The following is a 22,463-nucleotide window of genomic DNA, read 5'->3' as shown; positions in this document are numbered from 1 at the left end:
AAGCTATTTATTTGCAGCAGTATTAATGGCAATCTATTTATAATTATCTTTTTCAATTCGCAATAAAATTAAATAATTTATGGTTGCGAAATTTAGGTGGAAGATCCTTTAATTCGCTATGTCCTTGACAATCGATTCATTTTTATTTATTATATTTTTTGAAGCCAATTGTCACGAACATAAAATGTTTACATATTATTACAATTATAATCAGCTTCTTATCTTAAGAAATATCATGATGCATCACTGCTTATGTGTTTATATGCTATCTACTTTAGGATTATCCAGATGTTTTGACAAAGCGAATTCCTCTAACCGATCTAACATCTAAGAGATTTAACAGATTCTGTTAGGATTATAAACAAATATTATTTATATATATAATCACAAACTTATTGAGATATAAGAACAAAGAAACGTAAGAATACACATACCTTATATTTTTTTGGATCAACTGTACACAAATCGATCATCGTACAAACTTCTTTTGGTGAAACTTCCTCCGAAAGAATTTGTATCACAACATCAACATACTGGCTAACGAACTTGTTACATTCCTCAGAAATTGTTCTTGGAAGATGTTTGCAAGCATTATAAACGATATTTTCTATTTCATCTCTATTTTTTTTCTTGCTCATTGCTTTATCAACATACTGCATCACGAATTCACAAATAACGCATGTCGCACTGTTTTTTACTTTATTTTTAGTATTCATTTGTAGTGGAAAATCAGGTATCTCATTTGTCACTGAATTATAAAAAAAAAAGATAGTATTACATGAATTCTAAATTTGTTTAATAATTAATCATTAATTAGACTTACTTATTTCACCATCTTTATCAGTTAAGAAGAAGTTTCTTGGTCCTGGATCTTCTTGTGGATTACACAATTTAATATAAACACAAATTTCTTGCGGTGTAAGATCAGCAAGTAACATTTCGACTAGTTCCGTACTGTACTCTTTTACAAAATCTGTACATTGATCTATCAAAGTGTTTGGCAAATGATTGCATAATTTGTTAAGTTCATCTTTTATTTTCATCTAGACATAAGGAAATATGTAAAAAAGAAATCTAAACAAATAATCTAATTAATTGATTTAATGTAATTACCTCTGTTTTATTATCCTTAATAGCATTATAAATTTGTGTTACAGCAAGTAAACACAACGGGCAGCTTGGCTTATCATGCGTTTCAATTATGTAGCCTTTAGGAGCTTCATTCCAAATTTCTATCAGCTCTTCCGATGGACATACTTTGATCATTGGACATACCTAATTAAAATTTCGTGATATATTGCAATGTTTATTTTATATTAAAAAGTTGCACGAACATCTTGTATAATATTTTAAAAAATTATTCAATTACCTGAGATGGGTCGATTTCTTGAGCTAAAAGAGCTACAACTGCATCTCCATAAGTGTTAATAAATTGTTGACATTCATTTTCAATATTATCTGGTAATTTTTTACATATTTTTCCAAACATTTCTTTCACTTTCTCCTTAAAAACATATTTAAAATAATAATCAATTAATTTTTGTATAATTTCATATTATAAAATTTAATCAAATAATGAATACCTCGTTAGAAGGATCCGTAATAGCGTTTTGTATATAATGCAGTATATATTCACATAGTGCACATCCTTCTTTGCTTCCAATATCTGTTTGTTGTGACGCAATAGAACTACCGAAAGAAACACCGTATCTTTCAAATGGTAATTGCATTTCTTCTATTTCTGTATTGTGATGTTTCTTCTCAACTTCTTGTTCCATTTTATTATTTAAAATACGTACGCCAATTTCTGTTGCCTTTGCAGAAAGAAGGGGTGCAATTGGACCCTATACAATAAAGTCAAAATATATTAAACTACTAAATGATTATTAATTAATTTAAAATAATGCTTCATATAATTATTACATACAATTATTCTTTTTCCTGGACTGGGGCAGATACCAGACATTTGACATATAGCATTGCCATTTAACTTGTTCGTAAGATACATGTATATTTCTGGGTAATATTCATCAACAATCGCCCTACACTGTATAAATATATAGTTAAATTTTGTGATTGTGTGTGTATTTAGTGAGATAAATATAAAAATTATTTAAAAGCAGAATACATACCTCAGTGGCAAAAGATTTCGTTTGTTTGCAAAGACCCTGAAGTACTAAATGAAATTCAGCTTCTGTAGTGTTTGCTACTAACAAATCTTTTAAATGACCTACAAGCTGTTCACATAATTTGCATGGAAGATCGTCATTAACTTCAACCATACCAACACTGGATAGTGGTCTCACTTCTACATTTATAGGCTGTAATTTAATGTATGTATTAAATTTACTATATATGTTTCGTTAAAGTATAGTATTTATGGTATATACTTTTACAGTTCCATCTTCATGTTTATGGAATTTATCGCTACATTGGCCTGATAAATGGCACAAATTCTGTGCATTAAAGTTATCTTGGAGATGAGAATAAATTGCATTGAAATGAGTGAGGATAATGGACGAACAAGCATCTGAAAATGAGCTGAAATCTCCACAGATGTTGAGCATTTGTTCCAACATTTTATCCCTTGGTACATCCTTTAAATTATATTCCATGTGGGTTGCAATTGTAAAACATTTAGAACATTCATCAGGTTCAAGTTCATCTTTCTCCAATGATACGGACTTTAATTTCATATTCTAAAAATATAATATCATAAAAAATAACATAATCATATTAATAAAAATGTTTTGTTACATCGAAACATATAAAGACTTAGCTCACTTCTTATTTATATTGAACTCTGTTCTATGTTTAGCAATATCTAATCTCGTAAAATTCGTAAATATCTAGCAGTCATATTACACATAAACATTTATCTGTCAATAAGTTATTTTTTCAGAACTACAAACACAAAGAAGCTTACATTGTGAAATAAGAAATAATGACAATCTTACCTCTGACGTTTGTTCTTGATATTCACGCAGTAACATATCAATATGCGCTGAATTACAAAGACCTGCTACTGAACATACTACAGATGGATTCATTTGAGAAGCTAGAGTCTCCACAAGTTCAGGAATGAATTGATCAGCAAGTTTTATGCATTCCGTCACTATTGGTTTAATATGAATCAACTTGCAGCTTCCTTCAAAGACTGCTTTCAAATCTTCTTGAGTCTGATTACTTTCCAATTGATCTCGTGCCTGTTGTACCATATCTTTACAGACTCCACAAACTGTATCATTATCTTCCGGAACTTCCATTTTCTCCCAAATATTCTTAATGCAATGATGAGTGGCATGGCAGCTTGCAGAAGTTCTGTTATATCCAAAAACAGCAAAATAGAATAGATACCATAATTTGATTATTTTATTATAATATATGTCGATAACATTGATATAGTCGATATTCTAAATATGGAAAAATTAGACTTTGACAATGTATTTGTAGATAGACATTTATTCTAAATAATATTTTCTAAAAGTAGTACAGCAAAGCTTAATACTAAACATATAGATGTATGTATAGCAAAAAATATACCATTTACGCAATGAAAATTTTTAACTCACAAAATAGCACTATTATTTGAAATGGTCAAACTAAAAATAAAATCTAACAATCAATAGGTTTTGACAATGTTGAATAAATCTTGCGCATATTTGTCATTAAGTTTAAAAAGTCATTAGACCCGTCATGGTAGATTTAATATTAACATTATTTTCTTCTATGAGATAAAATTTATTTGCATAAAAATGCTTAGATTACTAAACTTACATTATGCTTTGACACCAATAAGCTGGTCCCCATGTGCATTCTTGAGCTCCCAATTTATTGGGTTTATTTTCTCCTTCTGCTGTAATAACTATTCTAGCTGTGGATACTACAAAACAAAGATTTTAAAAAAGAAATTATCTTAATAAATATGAATTAATTAATAATATTTATACTTGTTTATAAATTGAACATGTTTAAAAGATACATTCAAATGATTAATGCTTCCAGAAGCACATTATTAACGTCTGAGTCACCTTTCTCGTCTGCTGAATGAGTTTCTTTTTTCTGGATAATATAAATTTACAATCTATGACCAGACTTTGAAATGTCATTATCATGACTACTCGTTTAAATATATATACATATATATATAGAAAGAGAGAGAGAGAGAGAGAGAGAGAGAGAGAGAGAGAGAGAGAGAGAGAGAGAGAGAAAATCGTACATAGTTATAAAGAGTTAATTTAAGTGTCTAGATATAAAAAAATTAAAAGATGAGGATAAAAAATAAAGAGGATCACAAAATGTTCCTTTAATATCATTGATTTGCTACTAAAATATAAACAATCGATATGGACATAGTAATCCACTACGTCGTAAAAGAACAAAGGACGATACTTACCAGCTAAAATCGCGCAAAGCGCGATTAATGTTTCCTTCATTTTCTACCACTACAAAACACTTGATCACTTCCAAAGACTTTCCAAAAACTTATATCCAATTGGTGTAATTGACGCTTAAACGTAAATAAGTTAGAAATTGATTGATATTACGAACAAGTGACGTATAAACTTCAGCAGTTGCGCTGTTGTGACGACGATACGAAGTTTCCACTGAATCTTTACGAATCATCTATCGCAAGAGGAAGGCGCTGTAAGTTCTACTATCAAAACAATTATATTGTTGAATATATATATATATATATATGTATGTATGTATGTATGTATGAGTCTGTAGATGTGTGTCACGTGCCTCAGAAATATATACGTATATATATCAACAATAAAAAAGAATGATGATGTAGAAGTCAGCCTATTGCAGAAAATGCATCTTAAATCGCATCATGCTTTTGAATCATCTTATTCTTAGTCGTTTATTAAATTAATAATTATTGATAGTATTACGATTTTTATACGAAAAATGAATAATTATATATTCTTCGATCAATGTTCCAAAGATCGATATTTATTGTTCTTTGTGTAGGAATGATAACTTAAAAATATCAAGTGGGGCCACCTGCCGAAAGATGATTGTACTTTAATCAAGTTACTTATTGGTTTATTCCACCATATTTTTAATGATAATATATTTAAATGTGAACTATACTTTGTACTTTTATTGGTGGATTTGTTATCTGTCCGACACGTGCGTTGCGTTCTATATACTTTTGTTTATTATTAAGCGTTCTTATTTCACATATGAAATTACATATTTATAATATTAGGATATTATTCATACTTTTTTTGTACAGAAGTATATGAATGAACATAAAAATAATGAATGATCTTTATTAATATAGATATAGGAATTAAAAAAAACTAATTGTTTAATTCTATACAAATTTTTATCATAAAATATCTGACTAAGTTTGATTTAATTCAAAATTGTTTGTGATACTGAAAATAACATTATGTCCACTAATCTGAATTCATTTTTTGATGTAAATGTATTTGATAATTTATCTAATAATATACAAAAAGAAGAAATTGCACAAGTATCATCTAAATTTGTAGATCCAATTACTTCTATACTTTCAATGGATGATACAATATTACAAAATATTGAAGAGAACATTTGTAATGAAATTAACAATGATAACTCTGCTAAGGATGAAGAAGCAAAAACATCTTTTGGAACACCATCAACTTCTAATTTGTTACAATTATGCAAAGAACAATCAATTGAAAATAAAAGTAACAAAATTGAAACAACTGATTTAATTAATACTTCAGACAAGTTTTTGAAAGATGAATGTGTATGGATAAACAATAGTTTGTTCGACACGACATTTATTGAACCGTACAATGAACAGAATAAGCCAGGTAATATTCATAATCTTAAATAATTGAATTATATAAAATCTCTTGCTACTGGTGGTACAAGCGGTATAAATTGTCATATTAATTTTTTTAGGAAACAATCATATATATGAAAAAATTGTATTCTACCATTTCAACTTAGCTTTTCATGTAGAACCACCCCCTGATCGCTTGTACTACTAGTTACAAAGACACCCTGTAAATATATATAATCAATTTTAAATATTACAGAGGATAAGAGGCAAATTAGACATGATATTAATTCAATCAAAAAAATAAGTTCAAGTAATGAAGAAGTTACACAAAAAACTATGCAGTTTAATAATAAAGCTAGCAACATTCACTCTTTTTATGGACTTCCGATAACTGTAAAACACTTAATTTATAAGATTAAGGGTTTTGATACATTATACAGTAAGTATAATACAAATAAACAAATATTCATTTTATTTTTTACATGATATATTTTTACAAACAAGGTTGGCAGGATGAATGTTTGCAATTAGATGCTATAAAAAATAGGAAAAATTTAATTTATGCTCTTCCAACTAGTGGAGGTAAAACTTTAGTAGCAGAGATTTTAATGCTCAAAGAAATAGTATGTAACAAGAAGAATGTTATCTTCATTCTTCCATTCGTTGCAATAGTACAAGAAAAGGTATATATATAATATTATGTATTATATAAAAAATAATTTAATTTTATATATGCATTATGTATTTAAATATATGTTCATTGTTTTTCATGATTAGATACAAGCAATGACACCATTTGCTATAAAATTAGGTTTTTTGGTGGAAGAATATGCTTCTACTAAAGGTCAGTATCCCCCTAAAAAACGACATAAAAAGAATAGTATTTATATGTGTACAATAGAAAAAGCATTAGGATTAATCAATAGTCTAATAGAATTGCAAAGACTAAATGAAGTAAGTCAAATATGCTGCTAATGTAAATTTATATAATAAATTTATGAATAAAATATTTGTATATATAATCTTCGTTTTAATTGCAGATAGGACTCTTGATAGTTGACGAATTACATTTACTTGGTGAAAATGGTGGTCGAGGTGCTACACTGGAAGGTCTTCTTACAAAAATGATGTATATGAATGGTTAAATCAATAACTTCCATTTTACAATAATATTTCCATAAAGCTTGTTTTTATATACGTAATTTAATTTATGATTTTTTAGAAAATATACACATAGTTGGTATGAGTGCAACTATAGGAAATTTAGAAGAGGTAGCCCAGTTTCTGAATGCAGAGTTATATACTGGAACTTTCCGGCCTATTCATATACAAGAGTATGTTAAATGTCAAGATGCTATGTGGTTAATTGATTTACACAAGGAGGAAGTATTAACAGACATGAAAAAAGTAGATTATTCTGTAGGTAATTCATAACATATATATATATATATATATATTTTATTTTGTTTTATATGTATATTTATGTTATCATTATGTTTGTTTTTTGAAGTATTCAAAAACAGCTATTGTGATAGATCCAGATAAAATTGGTGGCTTAGTTATGGATATTGTACCAAAGGATTCATGTCTTATATTTTGTTCAAATCGAAAAAATTGTGAAAATATTGCTAAACTTATGACAAAAGTGTTATTCAGGTAATATTTCGATTAAATCAAATATGTAATATAGTAAGATATAAAAAGTAATTTATATTAAGTTACATTTTATTGCAGTTCCTTGAAAGAGCATAAAATGGAAGAAAAACAAAAATTATTGAAAGCACTTACAACAGAGGAAGGTTTATGTCCAATTTTGAAAGAAACAATTAAATTTGGTGTAGCTTATCATCATTCTGGTCTTACATTTGAAGAAAGAAGATTATTAGAAGATGCTTTTAGAGAAGAGATTCTATGTTTAATATGTTGTACATCAACTTTAGCGGCAGGTATAAATTTACCGGCAAGAAGAGTAAGTAGGTCAAATTAAACAAAAATATGCAAACAATTATTATATCTTTTTTTATTTTAATATGAATTGACAGGTCATATTAAGAAGTCCATATGTTGGGAATCAATTTTTAAATATTAGTAGATATAAACAAATGATAGGAAGAGCTGGTCGTGCTGGGTTAGGAAATATTGGAGAAAGTATACTTATTTGTAAGAGTAATGAACTTCCAAAGGTACTATTGTATAACATATATATATATGTTTTTAGTATTTAATGCAAATATGTTCTATACCACATAGGTCAAGGAACTTTTGATTTCAAAAATGGATGATTCATTAAGCACTTTACATATAGAAAAAGACAGAGGTATAAATAATCTTATTCTAAGTGCTATATTATTATCTATAGCAACAACTCGATCTGAATTATACACTTTAATTACGAAGAGTTTACTTAGTGTTCAACAAATACGTCTAAATATTGATATTAAAAAAGTAATGGATGAAACAATAAGTCTTTTATTTAAGAATGGCATTTTAAAAATTCGTAACATGGATAAATGTAATATTGTTAACTCTGTAAGTATTGCTATTCCATCTCAAGAAAGTATGTCTATAGAAAATCCTGAAATAATAAAGAAAAAGCCAAAAATAGCTCTATCGTCTACAACTAAATTAGAACTTTGTGATTTGGGGCGTGCTGCTATGAAAGGTATCATTTATAGAATACTTTTAATTTATTTTTACTCAATATTTGTAGTGTCAATTTGACAATATTAATTTTCAAGATGTTTTTGTTTAATATCGAATAAAATTATGTTTAAGCTGGTATAGATTTACAATGCGCATATGAATTATACGAAGATCTGAAAAAAGCACAAAAACATTTGATTTTAACTGATTGTCTTCATCTTTTATATTTGATAACTCCTTATAACATAATCAATCAAATACAACCAATAGGATCTGTTTATTATGATGCAGTAAGTAAATTAAATATTTTATTTTTTATATGAAATTATAATTATTTAGTTTTTCTAAATAGGAAAAAAAATTTTCTGTATAGATAACAAAACTATCAGAAGCACAAATGGAAATTGTAAGACTTATAGGAATAAACGAATGTATGATAAGTAAATTGCATTACGGAATAACATCAATGGTATAATATTTTAATATACAAAAATATTTTATTTTAAATTATAAACAAAATTTTTAAAATTATGTATTTTAAAACAGAAAGAAAAGTTCAAAGTGCTTCAGAGATTTTATGTCACTTTAATGATTTATGAACTATGGAATCATCAAACGATTTATTCTGTAGCTGATAAATACCAAGTAAACAGAGGAATCGTTCAAAATTTATTGAACACAGTATCATCTTTCTCTTATTCTGTTGTTAGATTTTGTAAGGTAAATTTTTAATTTATTTTATTATAAGTTTAGTTAAATAAATTTTATAATTTTTAATTCTGCTTACAGGAGTTTGATGAATTTTGGGCATTTCAAGAAATATTCAATTCTTTTAGTAAAAAATTATCTTATTGCTGCCCTCCAGAACTCGAAGTATTGATGGAACTACCAACAGTGAAAATAGTATATTATATCAATTTACTATTAATTATCAAAATTAAAACCTTTTTCTACACATAAACAATTTTACTTTAATAGGGTAGAGCATATCAATTATATAATGCTGGTTATAAATCTTTGCAATCTATAGCTAAGGCAAATCCACAAGAGATGCAACAAAAAATACAGTATCTTACAAAACGAACTGCTATACAAATTATTACTGCTGCTAATGTAAGTTTATCATTAAGTAATATTTCATATATTGTATAATCAAATAATTGCTGTCAAATTTAATTTATTTTGCTTTATAGCTTTTAGTTTTAGAGAGAATAGAAAGTTTGAAAGATGAAGTAGAAGACATTTTGGAAGAAATAGATCTGGATCAATTAAAAATATTCTGAAGTACATTATATAAATTATATAATATATATAAAAATCAAATGTATATATGTTAATTATTATTATAATGGATTATTTTATAGTTATGAAAATTGTTTACATTTGTTCATTGAGTGAAGATAAATATTATTTTATATATTTGTAAATAATTTGTATTTAATATTTACTTATGAATTGTGTCGTACAGAACAATGTACTGTAAAATAAGTACTTTGTTTAAGCTGGCACATACATTAACTATCCATTTCGTGTTAAATGTATTACTTCAAGAAAAGTAAACATTGAACAATGTTGGGTTATGGAACAAATTTTCATGTTACTAATATTTTGATATTTTAAAAAAATATCTGTATTATAGTAAAATAAATAAGAGTGGAAGAGAAATTTTTATTGAATTAATATTTGTTATAAAAAAATAATGTTTATATATACTGATATTATATTTACTTAACGCTTTTTGTACAAACATGATTTTAAAGTAATTTTGGGCAGTTTATTTCTATTACTATTAGTAGTAATATCTTTGACCTTTTTAAAATCTAAGAAGTAAAATAAATTCTTGGATAAGTCCTTCCAAGTATTAGAGAAACCATAAATCTTTAATAATTTAATAAACTCATCAATATTATCAAATCGACTTTCTACTTCAGCAATTTTCAAAATACCACTGGAACAAAAATAACAATTTTCCATATATATATAATCGTATCACATATATTTATATGTATGTGTTACTTACTCCTTTTTAAGAACTCTATTTGCTTCGAGTATATAATCAGATAGATTTGATCCCATTAAAGACAAACAGAACACAACAACGTGTACGCTGCTTGTTAAAAGTGGTGTATGAGCCATGTCGCAAGCTGTTACTTTGTCATTCATAGAAACAAAATCAAATGAATGTGTCGTTTGCTGAATTGACGCAGCAAGTGTTGCATCTCCACATCCAAAATCAGCTATTACATAATTGTTAGGCCTATAGTCATAAAATATATTTTTATATAATTTATACTCTTTATTAAAATCCTTGTGATAGAGCTATGTTGTTCATGAATATGCTTTCACTATATGGACATTAAAAAAAAATTAAAAACGGATGCAGAATACCAATGAGTAATTGTAGTCACCAATGGAACATAATGAGCATCGAACAGTGAGTGACTTTCACCGATAATATTGAAAAAGTTAATATTAATCTTATAGATATGATAAACAAAAGATGGACTTACATTTTTTTAATCGAATCAATTATGATATCTAAAGGATTTAAAGCCCAGCGCACAATTTGTAGCTTATAGGTCTCATGGTAGTTTACAAAAGATTTAGGGTCTTCCTGAAATAATTTTTTAGATTGTGTACTAGTATTATTATTCAGAACTTCATTCATATATCTAAATCTTGATGGTTTCAGTAATTCCCTCATCCTCTCTCTTAATGTAAGCGTTTTCTTATTTTCCTTATCAAAAGACCTTAATAATTCATTGTTCGTTTCTTGTAAATATTGGTCCATGTCGAATTGTTCCTCAGCTTTGGTACTTGTTTCATCATTAACTGTATTTTCTTCTATCTTCTTTCGTTTTCGAGTTTCATATGGAGGATTATTATATATTTTCTTTATTGCACCTTTTCTTTCTAATCCTTTGGTTTGATCATTTCCATTATTTTGCTGCGGTTTCTTTTTGTTTTTTTTCCTTTTTTTTATTTTAGGTTTATTATTATTAATAGCTTCTTTTTGCACTGTAATATTTTTATGAACAGGTATATTATTTCTGTTTTTCATGTCATCGATACTTCTTAACTTTTTTTTTTTTTTAATAGTAGTTAAATTAGATTTGGGTACGAAAGTATTTTTCTTTTTTTCTTTCTGCAAAAATAATATATTAATCATATGTAACATTTCTTATTTAATAATTTGTTTCAGGTAGTTGTGTAACCTCTAAATATATTACCTTTGTAGAAGCTTTCTTCTTGTTTTTATTAGTCTTACTCATGTTTAATAATTATTCAATTTCGTCAATAAAAAAATTGAAACAAAATTAATTGATCAAAAACACTTCACTAAATACAAACTATTTATTGACGTTGTAGCAATGCACGTGTTTACGTATCTTTAATCGCACAATTGAAATTTCAGTGTTACCAACAGTAAGTTGGACACAATTAGAAATTAAATCACTTTTGTTTATTAATTATTAAATTGTGTGGTGTGTGTGTGTATGTGTGGAATTGAAAATTGAAAAAGTCTTACATTTAATAATTATTTACCTTATTAATTAAAAAGTGGAAAGAAAATTGATTGATCAAAAATACTTTATCAAATGTAAATTATTTATTTAATAAAAAAATATTAAGTAATAATATAATATATATTATTATAATTTATTTAATTAATAATATTTTTACTGTTAACCCTAATAATTTATATTTGTAAAGATTTCAAATATTAAATTGAAATTAAAATAAAACATATTTAGGTAGTATATAATCATACAAATGTCTGACATGATTTTTAAAAATTTTAAAGCAAAATGGTATTTGTACAAATGCGTTAAATAAAACAAAACACGTATTAATTATTAAATATAAAAGCATTAATATATATAATATCTATGAATGTATTGTAGTACCAATTTATAGGTAAATCGATAGCAAACATTTCTTATATTCTTTAATTGTGATTAATTATTTTATAATTGTTATATTATGAAAAATGAATAAGAATTGTTCTTGCGATGTCAATATATTCCGCTGATTCTTTGGAAAACATAAATCGTAATTTAAACATTGATAATACATCCGATAGAAATAATATTGTAATTAACCTAAAGCGGAAAGAAGAGACATCAGTAAAATCACAAAATCATTCTCCTTTTTATTTGAAACACGTTACGCAATTATCTTCTTCAATAAATAGTAAGAATTATCCTGCTTTTTATTATCTACGATAAAATATTAATTTTCTCATTAATATTAAAAGAAATTCCTATTGAATTTTTACGTACACCAATAGACATGGCAAGGTTTAAGCTTATAGCTCAAGCTTGAACATTATCATGTTGTTGTCGTTGAAATCAGTTGGAAAAAGAAAGAAATATGTAATAAGCGATGTCGTCGATAAAGCAAAAGGAAATCTTCGATTTAATAGAAGTCTTCAATAGGAAATGTTTTTTACTTTAATAAAAGAAAAGAAAATAAAAGAAAAGGGAAGGGAAGGGAAGGGAAGGGAAAAGAAAGGAAAGAAAATATTTTCAGACGGCGAAGGATCTAATGAAACCGTGCAGAACTGTAGTCACGACAGGAAACCGAACACTCTCAGCGGTAGGAATGCGATAATTGCTAAAGGAAAACTTGCAAAAGCGTCCCGACGGTTAGAATTCTCGACGACGACGACGACGACGACGACGACGACAAGAAGGAAAGAAATAGAAGAAGCGGAAGTGAAGATAAAGGAGAGACACAAGAGCACAAATCGTAACGAAGGGAGAAAGAAGAACGCGAATGAAAGAAGGCCGGAGAAAAAGGGGGATGATCGTCTCTCAGGAAAACCCATGGGATTTTTCTCAAAGACTACACCTTCTTCTTCTTCTACGAAATGCAGTTTCCATGTTGAAAGCATCGACGATGAGAAAGCTACTACCGAGATGACCGTGAAGGCTCATAGAAAGTTAGCCAACGTGTTATCAACGTCAGATGTGCAGACCTTCAAAAAGCCCGAAGTATCTTATCTGGAAGTTTATCGACATAGGTTGAGTTAGTTACTTTTAATTTGTATTTTAATTAAAATTTACTTAATAACGATCATTCTTTTTAAAACAATTCTCCTTTTTTTTTATATTTTATTTTGCTGGATTTGTTATACCTTGTTTTTCATGGGACTTAGATGATGAAGCTGTTAAATTTACCGTAACGTATACAATTACATTCGGTCCTTTCATTTGAATTTACCACGAGCAATTCTGGCACTCGCCTTTTCTACATAATAAAATTCTGATTTAGTTGTTTTTCCAGAGAGAGAGAGAGAGAGAGAGAGAGAGAGAGAGAGAGGGAGGGAGAGAGATAGAAAGAGACTGAGAGAGAATCCACTTACATTTATTTTAGCTCGGTAACGGTTATAGTTTGTTCATTCCCTTTACAAACGTAAAGTCTTAGCTTCTTACGAAAGCTCCTACAGAACAAGTGAGGAGGGATAAAGAAAGCGTCTTGTCGGAAAAAGTGTATTCTTTGTTCTTGATTAGACGTCGTCTTTCTCGATCGTAAAGTTTGTAAAAATGGCTGTAGAAAAAAGAAAAGGAGAGAGAAAGTGGAAAGAGGAAAGTGAGGGTAATCTCGTCGGTTCGAGATGGATCCCATCCTCTTTTTCTCTCCTGTTGTAATCTCTTCTTAATATTATGAGCACGCGGATACCTACACGATAATATTTCACGAAGAGAAATGGCGTCATTAAATATGGAGGTAGTAGGAGCACTTTGGAAGCTCGATGTAGTCCAAAGGCATTGAGTTAGGCGTGCGGAACTAATTTGGATGAGACAAATGTCCGTAAGTTTAAGTAAACGCGTGGATAAAATCACATTGAGATGAGATTTTGAAAAGTGGAATGGTGTCTATCGGATTTATGTTGAAAATATGTCAAAAGATATTTTGAAAGATGTTTTTATCGATTCTATTTTATATTTATCAACGTCTATCCTCGGAAATATTAGGATTTCATTTTGTACACACACACATGATTTTACATTTACGCTTGTAATATCTCAAACGTTTGAAACATTACACGTGTCGATTTTAATAGGACGAAGACGGTGGTAGTAGGTTGAACGAAGTATCTCACTGTTTTTCTCGATTTCAGGTCTGCCGCGTTACAAACGTGTTATTCGATCTCCGGAGGGATCGAACCTGTCGATTTACGGAGACAGTCTACGCGAGAAACTCGTAGTAGGAGGAATGGAGGAAGAAGGAGGTGGTCGTATCTCCTTTTCTGGCTCCTCAAGGGACGATCAAAGCGAACTCAGCTTCTACCGGCGTCTCATCGAGCGTTCCGCGACGCGGTTGCCTCAAACCATCAGATCCTGTGAGACCTTGCGTCCTCTTTGCGTCTCTATGGATTCACCAAAGAGTTCAGATAATTTTACTAGAATACGAACGCCCTTCAAAAGCACCCTTTCCGAAAGTAGATTGGTCAGAAAGCCTACTTATAAACCATATACCATCGAAGATTATCGAAGTTTGCCTATACCAAAACCTGATCGTTCTCTTGGACCGGACAAAGAAGAAATATTGGCTAAGGTATTCTTTTTCTTTGATCTTCTTTTGATTTAATGTTTATCTTGCATATATTATAAACAAATAATGGAGTTATTCAAAGTAATTGTATCGTAATTAAACTAAATTAGTTAAATTAGCTAAACTAGTCGGGGAAAGAAAGACCACTCGGAATTGTTTGCTTATCTTTTCTCTAAACAGATTTTGTATTGTTCAATAAAATCCAAGTCGAATAGTTCGTTTCCTTATATTTATCACGCACACACACACACACATGACACGTAGTGTATTTATGTTTATATATATAAATGTAAGGTGTAATTAAATTATTAAATTAGAATTTTACTTAACTCCACTTCATTTTCGTAAGGATCTTATAATTAGTTAATCGAGAATATTAACATTCCTCTAAATATCCGAAATAGTTTGCGGTATTGAGATTGGCATAGTAGTTCGACTCAACGATGTTCCCCAAAACCAAGCGAATAGATATATCTTCTCGTTCGGCTACTCACGTTGAAGGGTAATCAGGCCGAGTTAGAAGCATTCGGTACTTCAACGGATGGGTCTCATGGTTCCGTTTCATTGCTTCCTTCTCGAAAGTTAAGCTGCCAACAAGTTCGAACGTAGCTAAGAAAGCAGAGTCGAAGAAACTTTGCTGTTTCGTCGACCCGTCACAGTTTACAATTTCACGGAAGACGTAAAGCGAGTTAGGTTGTCGCATGGCTCCGTAAGTTCAATCTAATAAAGATGCGGCTGTTTCCTACCACCTGTCTTACTATAGTATTCTTACTCTTTCTCTCACTTTCTTTCTTCTCTTGTGTACTACTTTCTTCTCAAAAGTCCAAGTAGAGAAGTAGAATATAGTATACTCGCGGAATTGAATCCTGATGTTTCCGAGGTTCGCTCAAGAAGAAGTCCTCACTCGAATATAGGAGAGAAGAAGTCTACGTAAATTCGTTTTGAATCAAGTCTTGGAAATAGAGATTGTTATCGTAGTTAATTCTCTAAAAAAGGTACTGTACTTTAGTTTTGTTTTTTTTCTTTTACACAGTATCATTCGTAACAAATTTAAGGATGGAAATATAATTGTATATTCAATCGTAGAAAGATGATTGAAATGTATTATTATTATTATTATTATTATTTATTGATTTATCAAAGAAATATATAACGAAGGGAAGAAATATATTTATCTTAAAACGAATACTCAAGAAGAATACGCTTATCGTCTTCTCATAATAGAAGATACTGTAAATGTTATGGACCCTTTGAAAAGAATACTCCTAGCAGCGCGTAGAAAGTTTCATAAATTTTTCAGATTCGCAGGCACGAAGCGAGGCAAAAGTAGGTTTACTGAAACTCGTATCTTGGATTTTCTTACTTCCAACTACGTGCATGGTTATAGTATTTTCTTTTGTATGTCAGTGTGCGACTTTAGGACATAGGTATGGCAAGAGAGAAAAGGAAATAGCGTTAGCTAGGACTGCAAAAACAATTTTAGCGGATTGGAAATTAAGATTTCATACTCCCTTGCCAAATACGAGTACAATGTTGCATTCAATATGTCAGAAATCTTCTTTTCCTCTTTCACTTTTTAAATGTTTTCTCGAAAAATTCTTGAATATGTATACAGACACATTTATCGTGTTTCGTTTGACATAAGTAACTATTTGTATCATTCTCTAACTCCAAGAATTGAATAACAAATATATAACGATACTTTTAAACATTTAAATGTTCGAAAAAAAGCAATAAACCAAATAAATTTTATGGTTATTTTTATTGCCCTTTTACGGAACCTCCATAAAAGGTGAATAAAAATTTTATAACACAAATCAGCTTAAATATTAAAATAAGTTTACAACATTTATGTTTGAAAAACATTGAACACATGCAAAAAATTTCGATTTCATAAATATATCGTATATGAGTTTTATCATAATTTGATGGGTCGAAGATATTAATAATAAATTTGCTAAGCTTTTATATGCTTTATTTTTCATAAGCATATACGTTAACTTATCATTATATAGGATTATCGAATAAACAGAAGAATTGGGAAATAGAAAAAAGAGGATAGGTAAAAATAGATAATTTTAAGATCTAATGTAAGAGGAAAAATTGTCTTTTAGCGAATTTGTGCGCACATCGATCAAAAATACAGATCAAATATTAAACGTAAATAATTTTTGATAGAAGATAAGTGGTTTGACACGGTTGGTCTATAATTTTGATGTACTTATTTTAGATATAGAAAAACATTTAGAAAGACATAGAGAAATAGACGTAGAGATGGAAAGATATTATAAATATTATATGTTATATATATTTTTGCTGCTGTTGAAGTTAATTATACCGATGTGTGTTAGTTGTGTGTAGTAAGAGAGAAAGGGTGAGAGCAAGGAAGAAAGAAAGAGATAAGAAAAAAATATGGAGATTCAGTGGGGAAAAAAATAGAAAGATCACGAAGTGAAGGGGTTAAAGTGTAGCAAGGATGGTTCGTTCGACCGTCGGTTCATTTAACTTTTAGGAACGACCTTGTGCACTACGTTCGGCACACTCAAACAAACCTTTTCTCAACTAGATAACCTATTCTCACTTTTTCTCTTTCTCTCTTTCTTTATCTTTATCTATATATATCCTTTTTACCATTCTTCCTTTCTCTTTCACACCTTCCACATATTCTCTCGTCCTCTCGTTTCCTTCGCATTTCTCTCGTTCGACGGGACATTTGCATAATCTACTTTGTGTCGGATTCAAGCCGGTAAGCACCTTCGGGTACCTTGACGATTTTCTGTGCAGCCGAATCGATCGACCCTCGACACTCCTTTAAAACCCTTTAAGCTCTGCGCTTTCGTCTAAGGGAGGATCGTTCCCTTTCTCTTGGGAATATTTAAATTCTTTCGCAGAGCGATGCTATCACCGATATGATCACCATATAAATTGGTATCAGAAGTTTTTGTCCTCATGAAAACTTTTCTCGAAAACGAATAGTTGTCAAAGTCTCGACGATTGTTCCTATAACTACGATAGAAAATAATCATTTATATATATATATACACACATGCATATCGTTAGGTTTCCTTCCACAAAGAACTTATCATCAACATTATCGGAATCCTTTTGTAAAAGTGACTAGAAAGAGGGAATCCCACATATATATATTATCTTTATAAATCATTGATAAATAATTGATGTATTTTAAAAGAAAATCTGTGTTGGTAGAACCGTGTGTATGTGTATACTCGATGTCGTAGAAAACACTTGAGTTTATCCAGTTGAACGAATACTTTCGCGTTGGAAGAAGAGCCAAATATCTTAGCGAGTAAGTTATAACTCTTGAACAACAACAACAACAATAACAATTGCATCCGTAGACGAGTGTAGATATACATATAAAAACATACACTTAGCCATATACTACATATGTTTGTGCATATGTACATAAATATATATATACCAGTACACGTAGGGTACTACCTACCAACGACGTATATTTCCTCTTCGTGAAACTTCCGTAAAAAGTAAATAAAGCCTTTGGATGGCTTTGGAAAGATGGGCCGAGGTAAGGGAGGGAAAAGAAAGACAGAGATAGATTCACCCCATGTGTTTAGTTTGAAAGTTTGGTTTGAGGGCTGGGTAGCTTTAGGGCTTGTTTGTTGTTGCAGAGAGAGTGGCTGATGCGGCGGAGGTCATACGGAGACTCGGTTAGTGAACGTAACCGCCAGCAGATACTTCACACAGCACAGAGATTCAAGGTACGAATGCACCGATATGCAACAACCTAACAGTTAGTACGACGAGTTCGTGCTTTCCTACGGTAATGCTTTGACTTTCGTATATTTCTTTTTAACAAATGGATGCTTCATATATAGCGCATAGGATATATGATATTAGAATGAGATAGATATTTGATTTTGCAAATTGCTTTTTTTTTTTATTTTATAATACAATATTATAATAATTATTCTTCTAGTTTAAAAAAGTACTAATACTTGAATTTATTTATATATCTTCGTATTGAAAGAAAACAAAATTTTAAGATATACGAAAAGAATGTATCGATTTATGCCAAATAAGCGCTGGAGAACAATCGATAAGGTTAATGGTCAAATGTTGCAATATTTTTCTTTTTAGACGCGCAATTTCGAATTGCCGAGGGATATTTTCTCTCTCTCACTCTCACTCTCTCTCTCTCTCTCTCTCTCTAAGTGTAGCTTGTAATTAGCAGGAAGAGGTGTAACGATTCAACGTAAAAAAAAAGCACTCGCATCGAATGTTCACTAGAATAAAAGTAGAGAGAGAGAAGGTGTCCGATGAAAGAAATAAGTGAAAAAGGAGTTTAAAAAAAAAAAAAAAAAAAAAGAATTTAACAAACGTAACGGATGTTACCGCCGAGCGAGGTGCGAATAGATAAATTGACACTAGCGTCGTTCAGTTACATTGTGGTCGATATTTAATTGCCAATTAGTGAATGCAAGGAGCCACGTTGAACGAGGACTGGTTCGTTTTACACGTAATATAGACCATAGTTGTGAGTCTTGGTATAACGTTATGCAAAAGATTTATTAACAATATTAATTATGCACATTAATAATTATTTTAACAACGGCAAATGTCTTTTATTATTTGCCTCATTTATATATTTTTCATCATGAAAAATAATTCGTATTAATAAGATTTTTATATTTTATTCATTTTATCTTCAATGCTTCCCAATAAACTATTTTTTATGTATTATGTATATTATTGTATCGTGAACAATAATACGTGAGAATTTCAAGAACCACGATGCCAACTGATTAACAGAATATTTATTTAATACCGGTATTTCACGTTTGTCGTTGGATAGAGGAACTAATTATTTTCACGCTGTAAAATTTTGTTAATTCCCTTGGTAATACGCTTATGAAGGATTTTAATGATTTCAGGAAGTAGACGATGTACACGTTAATCATATAAAATGTTCGATAGATATGACAGAGACACACATAATCATAAATATGAAAATTTACAAAAAAATTTCGTTAATTTTATAATGTTTTATTTATAATTATCATGAATTCTTTTGTTTATAGAAAATAACGAACCTTTGATGAAATTTTTTTTAGATTTATTTATACACAATGAGTACGTTAATTAGATAGACATTTTAAAGAGGTGAAACATTCAATGTAAAAGATTAAGAAATTATAATTGAACCTTTTAACTCTAATTGGTATCATAATAATTATAATAGAACGTCATATGCAGAAACCAGTCGATTCCTAGAAGATCATTTATTAGAGTAAACCGAGCACAATTAATTCTAGTATAGCCTTTGTTCGACAAAGGACAAGAAAGCATCATCCTGAAACGTTAAATTCATGTGAAAGACGTCGCTGCATCAGTATATAATTTGAAATTGGCATAGATGGTGTTGGTTTAAGCAATGCCACTCGAACGTGAATCCAATTATAAGCACAAAGCGAACGACGCGAGCCACAGGAACCACGAGCAATGAGCAGACGGGGTTTGAGAGCAGAAGGGATAGAAGTGCTAAGGGTTGCTCGTTTCTAGTATAGGATCTGCCCGAGCACTACATACGTATCTATATTCACGAATAGGGGGTAGGATCTATCCTTGTAGTGACGTAGGACACTGGAATTTGATTTTACGTATATTTGACCTTTCGGAAGCTACTGTGCACAGTACTAGAAGCATCCTTTCTATTTAACAATTTATATATCTATATAGATTTCTTATATATATATATATATATATATATATATATTATATGTACGCGTTGGAGAAAACGCGTTTAGAGTTCGCATCATCGATACGATTTCCAAGATGGATTTGGATGCATCACGTACCTAGCGTGAAATCGATTTCATACATCGACCTTTCCTCTTCTTTGCCAAGATTTACAAAGAGAAAGACAAAGGTAAGACGATTTGTAGCCGATGATCGAATGATCTTCACACAAAGTTGTTACCATTCGATCGTATCTTATCGAAGGATACAACTAAAAGAGGATAAAGAAATTCGACTTTAAAGAATCGTTTCGATTTTCAGGATCTTTTTCTTCTATATAGTTCTCAGTTCTCGTTCTATTCTTCTTTTCTGGATACCGCGAAACACTGATTTTCTTTGTGTTCACAGTCGCGACGCATCGCGCCTCGAAAATGTTTTCTACCTTCTTTGAAGCATCGGGATACCGATCTGAAGGTAAGTCGAGCGTTTTTTTTTCTTCCCCTCTCCTTTTCCCTTTTCCTCCTTCGGATTTGCACGGCTTTGCTTGATCTTCTGTACGAGATTTCATTGTGAAATTACCCGCTTGAATTCACGATAGAATGTTCAAGTCAAAGAAAAATCGTGAATTTTATATTGATTGATTCCTTTTTCTTGACTTTTCTTAGATCCATACAAATTCATCGATTACGGAGAAGACGGTAAACGAAATTAATGGTAATGTCGAGAGGAAAAATCATTTAAATCGTTCTAATAAAATCCTGATATCGAAAAAGAACACGACAAATTCATCGAGGAAGAGCAAGAAACAGGACAAATCGGTGAATCGTTCCATCAATTTAAATTCTTCCGATCATTTCGAAGATTCTTATTTGGATTCTTTACAACAACGACATTTACGTGAAAAAGAGTTGGTAGATAAATTAATAAGACAAGCAATTACTTCTTGATCACATCTTTATATTTCGAACGTAAGATAATTTATTGTTTATTTATTGCAAAGTAAAATATTAATCATCCTGCACTAACGTATCGTTAAATGTGTCACTGAATTATTTGTCTATTTTTATTTATTTACTATTATAGTAGTTATATATATAGCAATTCATTTAAATTAATTAAAATATATGAATGGCTAGATTTCATTAACCAACACTACAGTTGTTTCTTTAACTTAGTCATAAAGTATATATATATAATATATGTACGTATCATTTTACAAGATCCATTTAAAAATGTTACATTTAAGCTTTTTATAGCGCGTACTTATTACCTCAAAGAAATTCAAAGAAAAATGATGCCAGTGAATCTCTAATAGTTAGAGTCGTGGTACGATGAAAGTGTTACTTTTGATATCTTTATATTTCTATCCAGAGACACATTTGCTCTATCGTATTATGTTATCATGTATGGTCAGTATGTTTTTTTTCAAAAAGTCAAACGGAGATAAAAAACATATATATATATATAGAAATATGATTCCGGTCGCTTCGTTACGAATGTTCCTTTCATATATAAACTGTCGTGGTACCCGAGAGATTAGTCGAATCATGAAATATTTAAACTTAATTCCATCGATATAAATTATTCGGAGAACGTTATCTTGGGAGTTACTCCGTCGGTTTCATTGTTATATCCGAATACGAGCTTGGTTTTCCTTGCGAAGAGAGTTTGAAGGAGAAGGAGAGTCAAGGGAGAGAAGGGGTAGAATTCGTACGTAGATATGTGTACTTGTACACGAGAGACTCGTACTTGT

The 22,463-nt window shown here is 29.9% G+C and overlaps 3 protein-coding genes across 5 annotated transcripts; 1 reads left to right on the top strand and 2 right to left on the bottom strand.

Annotated features, from left to right (window-relative positions):
- Positions 1–91: 91 nt before the first annotated feature.
- LOC106787485 (proactivator polypeptide) lies at positions 92–4,640 on the bottom strand. Of its 2 annotated transcripts, none has more exons than XM_014749857.1 (12): positions 4,397–4,640; positions 3,778–3,883; positions 2,958–3,321; positions 2,391–2,699; positions 2,133–2,321; positions 1,928–2,047; positions 1,584–1,844; positions 1,370–1,504; positions 1,114–1,275; positions 824–1,043; positions 435–748; positions 92–346 (listed from the first exon to the last, which is right to left on the bottom strand). In XM_014749857.1, the coding sequence occupies exons 1-12, from the start codon at positions 4,434–4,436 to the stop codon at positions 281–283; spliced, it is 2,286 nt and encodes a 761-aa protein (XP_014605343.1). In that variant the 5' UTR covers positions 4,437–4,640; the 3' UTR covers positions 92–280. The 2 variants fall into 2 exon arrangements, with proteins under 2 accessions (XP_014605343.1, XP_014605342.1); XM_014749856.1 differs by having other exon boundaries at positions 92–327.
- Positions 4,641–5,051: 411 nt separating this feature from the next.
- On the top strand, positions 5,052–9,878 carry LOC106787483 (helicase POLQ-like). Of its 2 annotated transcripts, XM_014749854.1 has the most exons (17): positions 5,052–5,139; positions 5,508–5,816; positions 6,045–6,227; positions 6,293–6,471; positions 6,566–6,742; positions 6,829–6,928; positions 7,011–7,207; positions 7,299–7,444; positions 7,523–7,757; positions 7,831–7,971; positions 8,039–8,450; positions 8,564–8,721; positions 8,805–8,900; positions 8,978–9,151; positions 9,221–9,334; positions 9,410–9,544; positions 9,625–9,878. In XM_014749854.1, exons 2-17 carry the CDS (start codon positions 5,531–5,533, stop codon positions 9,712–9,714), a joined length of 2,823 nt encoding a protein of 940 aa, XP_014605340.1. In that variant the 5' UTR covers positions 5,052–5,139; positions 5,508–5,530; the 3' UTR covers positions 9,715–9,878. The 2 variants fall into 2 exon arrangements, with proteins under 2 accessions (XP_014605340.1, XP_014605338.1); XM_014749852.1 differs by lacking the exon at positions 5,052–5,139 and having other exon boundaries at positions 5,380–5,816.
- Positions 9,879–10,085: 207 nt separating this feature from the next.
- Positions 10,086–11,853, bottom strand: LOC106787484 (ribosomal RNA-processing protein 8). Its single transcript, XM_014749855.1, has 4 exons — positions 11,662–11,853; positions 10,942–11,576; positions 10,452–10,688; positions 10,086–10,379 (listed from the first exon to the last, which is right to left on the bottom strand). Exons 1-4 carry the CDS (start codon positions 11,701–11,703, stop codon positions 10,160–10,162), a joined length of 1,134 nt encoding a protein of 377 aa, XP_014605341.1. The 5' UTR covers positions 11,704–11,853; the 3' UTR covers positions 10,086–10,159.
- Positions 11,854–22,463: the final 10,610 nt, after the last annotated feature.

This window comes from Polistes canadensis, unplaced genomic scaffold (assembly GCF_001313835.1).
Source record: "Polistes canadensis isolate GaletaPanama2010 unplaced genomic scaffold, ASM131383v1 scaffold_102, whole genome shotgun sequence".
Taxonomy (NCBI): Eukaryota; Metazoa; Arthropoda; class Insecta; order Hymenoptera; family Vespidae; genus Polistes; species Polistes canadensis.
Note: the sequence above shows the minus strand (reverse complement) of the source record. Positions and strands in the feature narration are given on the sequence as shown.